The sequence below is a fragment of the Arachis hypogaea genome, chromosome 10 (assembly GCF_003086295.3).
Source record: "Arachis hypogaea cultivar Tifrunner chromosome 10, arahy.Tifrunner.gnm2.J5K5, whole genome shotgun sequence".
Classification (NCBI taxonomy): domain Eukaryota; kingdom Viridiplantae; phylum Streptophyta; class Magnoliopsida; order Fabales; family Fabaceae; genus Arachis; species Arachis hypogaea.
The window spans coordinates 110,580,657-110,589,420 of record NC_092045.1 but is presented as its reverse complement, the minus strand read 5'-3'; the positions used below and the strand labels follow the sequence as shown (position 1 = coordinate 110,589,420).

The following is an 8,764-nucleotide window of genomic DNA, read 5'->3' as shown; positions in this document are numbered from 1 at the left end:
ACCTTTCATACTGGCAAAACCAAAACCTGGTAACCCGTTATATTTGTATCTTTCAGTATCTGTTAATTCAATCTCTTCTGTGCTTGTAATAGAAATAGGTCGACAATAAAGCCCAGTATACTTTGTCAGTAAGATCCTGCAGAGCGCAGATATGCGATACCCAACCATCGAAAAGCTGGCCTATGCCCTAGTAATCACGAGGAGACGCCTAAGGCACTATTTTCAGAGCCACAAGATCATAGTACGAACAAATCAACCACTGCAATAAGTGCTAACCAGGCCCGAACTTATAGGAAGATTGACCAAATGGTCCACCGAATTATCCGAACATGACATAGAATACCAAGCTCCGGGCCCTTTAAAATCTCAGCCACTAGCTGGCTTTGTAGTAGAGTTCACCACAACCACAGACATTTACCCAGAATGGGAATTGTACATGGACGGAGCTTCCAATGAAGACGGCAGAGGAGCCGGGATTGTACTCCGAGACAACAACGGACTGACAACCGAGCAATCAATAAAGTACATATTCCCTGTCAGCAACAACGAGTCCGAATACGAAGCACTTTTGGCGGGGTTATGTTTGGCAAAAGAATGCGGAATACAAAATATCAAGGTCTATTGCGACTCCCAGCTGGTGGTCCAACAGTTAAATGACGTCTTCCAGGTACGCGAGCCTTCATTAGAACAATATCATACACAAGTAAAACAGCTAATCACACAATTCCAGAATTTTCAAATAACACATATTAATAGAAATAAGAATCATAGGGCAGATATTTTGTCTAAATTAGCTATAACAAGGAAACCAGAAGATAAGACTAAGCTGTCATAAATAACACTAGAATATCTTAGTACTTGCAACAACCTTGTTTTAAGCTTGTCATAAGCAAAAGATTGGAGGACCCCATACTTCACCTTCTTGAAGCTCGGAGAGGTACCACAGGTAGAGTCAAACCAGAAACTCTTCAAAAGAAAGGCCAGTACCTTCACCATCATCGGTGACGACCTATATCGTAGAGGATTTTCACGACCTCTACTCAAATGCTTAGGAGAAGAAGAAGCCAACCTGGCCATGGCCGAAGCTCACGAGGGGATCTGTGGCACACATGTGGGAGGCTGAAGTCTCGCAACAAAGATACTGAGAGCTGGGTACTACTGGCCGTCGTTAAAGAAAGACTACTTGGAGAAATAGGCAAATGCGACAACTGCCAAAAGTTCGCCCCATCATGCACAACCCGGCCGAGATGTTACACACAACAGAGGTCGGATGGCCATTTCACAGATGGGGGATGGATATACTCGGTCCTTTCCCAATCTCGAAGGGTCAGGTAAAATTTCTTTTAGTAGTAGTAGACTACTTTACAAAATGGATAGAAACTCAACCCCTTGCCAGAATTACGGCAGACAAGGTAAAACACTTCATTCGTAAATTTATTATATGTCGATATGGATTACCTATAGACATTGTTACTAATAATGGTAGGCAGTTCACAGATATGAAAATAGCCTCTTTCTTATCCAATTTGTACATAAAACACCATTTTTCCTCGGTTGAGCACCCACAAACTAATAGACTCGCCGAAGCAGCTATCAAGGTCATTTTTCAGGCGCTTAAGAAAAAGGTAACATTAGCAAAGGGAGAATGGGCCGAACTGGTACCCGAGATACTTTGGAGATACAACACTACCCACAAAGTTTGACCAACGAAACACCTTTCACGTTGGTCTTCGGATCTGATGCTATGATCCCAGTAGAAATCTCTCGAGGATTAGTAAGGACAAACCACTTCAAAGACAGCGTGAATAGCCAAACAAGGAAGGCCGAATTGGACACACTGGAAGAAGTAAGAGACGAAGCAAGGATTAGAAGCGAAGCAATGCAACAAATAATACGGAACAAGTATAACAAAAGGGTCAGACCATGGATACTACAACAAGGAGACCTAGTCCTTAGACGTTTAGAGGATGTTCGGAAACCACCAGGACAGGGAAAGCTCGCTGCTAACTGGGAGGCCCTTTTCGAATTACCAAAGTACATGGCCGAGGAGCATACTCGATGTAAACCCTAAAAGGAGTTGACTTACCAAATACATGGAACATTTCTTCATTACGGCTGAATCATACTTAGTTGCTTATGAAAGGTTTGAAGTTCGGACGGTACTCTTTTTCCTACCAACAAAGTTTTATCCCTAAGGAAGGTTTTACTTGGGGAGGTTTTAATGAGGCCGACCACTTCAAACATGTCAAATGTCACTTAAACATATGAATTATCGTTCCAAGTTATCAAAATTATACATTCTATTTTATGCATCTTATTCGAGCACACACTCAACAACAAAATAGCAAGCAAACATCACATTCACAATAGACAGCGAAAAGTAAGGTGCATACAACGTCAGCTGAAACAAGCTTCCAAACATTTCGCTCACAGAGTTTCATGAAAACTCAGAATAAAGCCAAATACAAATCAAACAACACAACAACCGCACCAATGGTCTCATCATGGACTACCCCTCTAGGCTTATCATTTACTTAGTTTCTTATTTTGCGACTATCTTCGCAAGCACCGAACTGTCCCATATCAAACATTCAAGACAAGAAAATATCAATAACAAATATCCATGTCAAATTCTACTTTTCTATCTATTTTCTTGCAAAATGCAAAATGCCATACAAAGCTTAAACAAAGTTCTTAATAGTATTATAAACATAAATAGTCAACAAAAAGGGGACCAAAAATCACAAGCCCCAAAAGTCACAAATACATAAAATATCCAGCAAACATGAACGCATTTTCTACTTGCTGGCCACAGTCACATTCTCTCCTTCAGCCTCATCAGGGTCATCATCAACAAGTACCCTCCAACCATTATCTTCATCGCATCCAGCTTTAAAACATCAAAGTTTGGAGAAAACACCAGAATCTGATTCACTGCTCGGTCGAACCCGGCAGTAAACATTTCCAAACCACTGTCCTCAAGCTCATGCACCGGAGCTTTCAGTCTTCCTTTCTCCACATCAAATTCTTTTGATTGCTCTTACAGAGTTCAGACTTGATCCTACAAAGTCCCTACCTCAATCTCCAAATCCTTTGTTCTTTTAGTCAGATCCATGATCACGTTGTTCCTCTCAATGATAGACTTTTCAAGGTTCTTAACTCTCTCAGTTTCTTTCTTCCCTTCAGCATTAGATATCTCCATGCCACGACCAACGCATAAGAGCCTGGTAGCTACAACCTACAAAAGGTTCACATATTACAACTAAGATCCTAGAAAAAAGGGAAAAATAAAGGCCATATGCCTTACCTGAACATACTGCTCGACAACCTCTATCCTGGTATTATTCAGGAGTTGAGTGTTAGGGGAACTTTGTGCAACCTTCTCTGAAAGGGCAGGATAAGGGAAACGGTTGCTCCACACCGACTCCGAGCTCCCGCTAGCAGTGAAACCGTGTAAGCACATATGTTTCTTTAAATCTCCTCTAATCCGATTACCGCTTGTAAAGTCGAAACCAAAAAGCACCTCCAGGGAGTCCTCAGGCTCAGGACTCTTCCTTTTCTTTCCTCGGGGGACAGTGCTGGACTGCGCGCCCTCCGCAGTCACCGCCTTCGCCATATCACCAGCCGCAGTTACCTTCCCCTCTCGTTTCTTCTCCAGGAAAGTCCTCATCTTTACCAAAGACAAGCTTAGAACTCTTCCATCTAAAAAATAGAGATGTCTCAGTAAAGAAAGTAGATAAGCAATATAGGACAAAACCTAAAAAAACACTCACCAATGTATTTAGCCAAACCCTCAGGGTCATTTTCATGCAAAAGGAGTTCAGCAGTAGATAACAATTTACCAAAGGAAAAACACTCAATAAGGAACTCCAAAATGAAGTCATCCTCTTCGGATCTCCCAAATGTGTCGAGAACCTGCATTGGTTCAGGACACCAAAAGAGGGGAAACCGCTCACCCAGCTCATCATCAAGAAAGAAAGGATATTCGGTTTCGGAAGAATGGATTTTTACAAATATTTCTTTGAAGCTCTTAAAAGAAGACTTAAACAATGAAAATAAAGCACGCCCTAGGTAGCTACTCAAATTTACCCAAAGGCCTTTATGAACCCCTTTGGATTGGAAAAGAAAAAAGAACAGGTTCAGAGAAGGAACATGGTTCAAAAATGACATCAAAATTTCAAAACCACGAAGAAAAGCCCACGAATTATGGTGAAGTTGAGAACAGGCACAGTTCAATTGGGTAAGGACCATACATTCAAAATTTGTAAATGGAAGCTTCACATCCAACTCAGAAAACAAGTAGGTATAAGCATAGAAATACGCCCAGTCACCCCTCTTTTCACAAACCCTATCTTTCCTACTACAAGTAACCAACTCAATACTGCAAAGACTATTCTTACGAACCCAACAAGAAGAATTAAAGGAGGCAAGCATTTTCAGATTTTGAAACAGGGACGCACGACATTTGACGTCTGCGTGAACCTATTCATAAAGGTTATCCTTGACCTCAACAACTTTGTCCTCTGTTTTCAACTGCATTACCAGAAATGGGAAAGAAAAGAAAAATAGACTAACCTTTCGACGCCATTACCCCTTGCAGAAATACAGCAAGAAAACCACACTCCACCAAGGTTTCGAACTCAATAAACACTATCACACGATCAAATCCACACCCCCCAACCATCGGATTAAAAAACTGTTGACATGACCAACGCATCAGCAGACATGACCATCTCATTTAAGGACCCACTAAAAGGGCATAAATGCTAATAAATGTGACTCTTCTTTTCCTTCCCAAACCTTTCGTTTCCAGTTATTATTCAATTTTATTTCATCTTTTCTTCTTTTTTCACCTTCTTATCTTTTAAATAAATATAATATAAACATTTTCCCAAAATGTAAATTTTTAAACGACTTTAAATCTTATACAAATGCCTGGTATTGGAACAAGTTAAGTTTGGAGACTCGGATATAAGTCACACAAAAGTATAACGTCGACCAAAACCTTAACTTGCTCCCGACCAAGGCAAGTCAAGCTTGGGGCTGTGATCCGTCCCTACTAAGTCTACCCGACGTTATACCTCTAACTGACCACGTCCAACAAATAAGCACTGAATACCAGGTCAAAGATCAGGCCATTTAGCTCAAAAGTAATTATGCGAGCGCAACTGCAGATACGGGGCTGAGAATCTCGGATATGACAACGTGCCTCTCCAAGCATAAATAAGTGCTACGAGTACAATCACAACGCAATGAATACACACATTCGAATCCACTTTACTTCATAAGCTATTTTTAGGTTATTATTAGCATTCCTGTTCAGGGACTGGCTTAAGCATCAGAGTCTTTTTTGCAGGTGCTCCACACTACTCGGACGAGGCTGGAACCGGTGGCACAATCCTCAGTAGAAGAGTATTGCGAGTATTTTAGTAGCTGTCACCGACCTATACCTCGGCTCTAAATCTCAGGCAGGAACAAACATAACATAATTATTTTGACATAAGCATATGAGTGATGCTCTTTGTGTACTCTTTATATACTCATATTATGATTAATTTCTATCAATATTAAACAAATAAAAAAATTTAAATAATTAATAAATATATAATTAAAATATTTTTTTAGATATAACTAACATATGATTTTTTTTTACCAAAGATAGAAAATTCGAACCGAAAATTTCTTACATGAATAGAAAGAGACTATGCAATTTGAGCTATAATTTATTGGCAACTAACATATAATTCTTTAACGTTATTAGTTACCTATTTTTAATTTATTTATTATAAAAATTTATGATTTAATTATCAATTATTTATTTTTTATTTAATTTCAGGACATATTACTGCCTTATTCTTTGTATTAGCTTTAGGTGTCTTCTACTTTATTTTTCTATTGAGATTATAGTTTATATGACATAAAAGTTTAAGGTTTTTTCTACAAAAAAAATTTGTAGATATTTTTTTATTTTACATCAGTTACGCTAAATACCGTAGGATACGGGATATTGTCCCTAGTTCTTTATTAAGTAAAATATGAACTATTTTTTATTTCTTTGTTGTCCTTTTGTTTATAATATTCTTAAAAGCTTCATGAGATGCTTTCTTGAAAAATTAAAAACATACTTAATTACAAAATTTTCAAGAACCATATTAGGTGATTGTATATTTATATTTTAACATATATTTAATACTAATAAATTAATTTTAGTATAAATATAACATAATTATTTTGCCATAAGCATATGAGTAGTGCTCCTAAAAAAATTGTTGAACATCTAATTTTTAATTTTATGTACTTTTTATGTATTTCTATTATAATTAATTTCTATCAATATTAAACTAATAAAAAATAATCTAAATAATTAATAAATATATAATTAAAATATTTTTTTAGATATAATAATTATGATTTAATTATTAATTATTTATTTTTTTATTTGGATTAACTGCGGGACACGCCGTTGCTCCACTTGTTGAGAAAACACTATATCCACGTAGATTTTGGTGATTTTTTATTTAGTGTACGGTTGTAGAAAGATATGTTTCAGCTAATTGGATTTTATTTAGCGTTGTTATATATAATTTTATAGTTTCATATCGGACAATTTTATTCTTTCTAATATTTCTTATTAAATTATATTTTGTAAATTATACGGTGACAATGAATGAAAAGAGTTTTCTCGCCCACACTTTTTTCTATTCTCTTCATAATATATTTAAATTGCAAATGAGTGGTGACCTTAAAAAATTTTTGAAAATCTAATTTTTAATTTTATGTACTCTCTATGTACTTCTGCTATAATTAATTTCTATTAATATTAAACTAATAAAAAAATAATCTAGATAATTAATAAATATATAATTAAAATTTTTTTTTATATAACTATCAATATTTTTCTTTTCTCTTCAATGTTGGACTAATTTCATACCATATTTCTCACACTTGTAACATCAAATAGTAGGTTTTTGTGATTATTCATTTAGTGTACAGTTGGAGGAAGATATATTTCAGCTATTTGGATTTCATTTAGCGTTGTTATATATAAGTTTGTAATTTCATATCGGACTATTTGTAAATTGTACAGACAATGAATGGTAGAAGTTTTCTCTCTCGCACATTTTTCTTTTCTCCTCATAATATATTTAAATTGCATATTAATGGTGCTCTTAAAAAATTTTTTGAACCTTATGTACTTTTTATGTACTCTTAATATAATTAATTTCTATCAATATTAAACTAATAAAAAATAATATAGGTAATTAATAAGTATATAATTACAATTTTATTCATTGATATAACTATCAATATTTTTCTTTTCTCCTCAATGTGGGACTAATTTCATACACTATTTTTCGTACTTGTAACATTAAATAATAAGTTTTGGTGATTATTCATTTAGTGTACGGTTGTAGGAATATATGTTTCAACTATTTGGATTTTATTTAGTGTTGTTATATATAGTTTTTGTAGTTTTATATTTGACTAATTTTATTTTCATTGAATTATATTTTGTAAATTATACATGACAATGAATGAAAGGAGTTTTCTCTCCCACACATTTTCCTTTTTTTCCTCGTAATATATTTAATTAGTTTCAATCAAATTAAACCTTTTTATTCTAATTATAGAAAAATTGTCAACTTATATAACGAGAAATTATCGGCTTTGATATTATTTATTGGCCATCATCGACTCTAATATCACTTGTTGGGTTATCTATTATACCACTTTTTTATCTTAGTCCATGACAACAATAAAAAAATTCAATGCAACCTAGACTACCTAGACCTACTCTAATCTGTGTTTTCCTAACCCTCTCTTTCGCTCTCTTTCTCGCTCTCTCGTGATCGGAGTACCTAAAGAGTACCTAACACTAATTGAAAGTGTAGCTTATTTCTTCTTTTCGAAAGTTTGATAAAGAGAGAAAATGGTGAAAAAGTAAAAAGAAGTTAGAGATAATTTGAATTTTTTAGCGTAAAAAGATGACTAACAATAAAAGTATTTAATAGTATTGACGAATCAAGACGTTTAATATTTTAATTCAACCAGAATTTTTGAAACTTTAAGAGATTAATTTTATAAAGTTTATTCCAACTCCAAATTTTAAATAATCAGAAAAGAAGAGCTAATTTATGATTCTTTTAGATATTTATTTCATTTTGTACGGGACTTTATTTATTTATGTATAAGACTTTCTAAATTTTACATAGAGTATTTAGTTTCTTATGTATAATTTTATATTACAACTTGTGTATTCCCTCTCTTATATCCAAAACTCTTCAGGTTGAATATATAGTCTTTTATTTATGAATGTTGAATTTAATTATATAAATTGTTGTTTATTTATAGTTAATGAATTTTATTTTAAGAGAGGAAGAAAATATTATTTTAATTAATTTAAAAAGCTAAAAAAATCATTTTAAATATTATCTATATTTCTTAACATGTCAATAAGACTTTTGTGTTAACGTGTTAATTTGGTGATGGAAAGAATGACTATACATTTGATTTATGATTTTAAATTGAAGAACTTCTTAAAATTTTCGGAAAGAACCACCTTTATTATCTCCGTAATTTTCTATTAATGAGCTTTTTTAATGAAATTGCTGAAAACATTATTTATGGATGGATCTTACTAATAAGGTTATGTTTTATAAACGTCACTATTATTTAAAATAAATGTTTAAAAATTTTAATAAATATACTATAAAATATTAAAAGTTTAATCTTGTTTAAGTATTTAATTTAAAAAATTGTATAT

General features: G+C 34.0%; 1 protein-coding gene across 1 annotated transcript; it reads left to right on the top strand.

Moving 5' to 3' along the window:
- Positions 1-436: 436 nt before the first annotated feature.
- Positions 437-1,005, top strand: LOC140175763 (uncharacterized). The gene is made up of 2 exons (XM_072204313.1): positions 437-667; positions 880-1,005. Exons 1-2 carry the CDS (start codon positions 437-439, stop codon positions 1,003-1,005), a joined length of 357 nt encoding a protein of 118 aa, XP_072060414.1.
- The last annotated feature ends 7,759 nt before the right edge of the window (positions 1,006-8,764 follow it).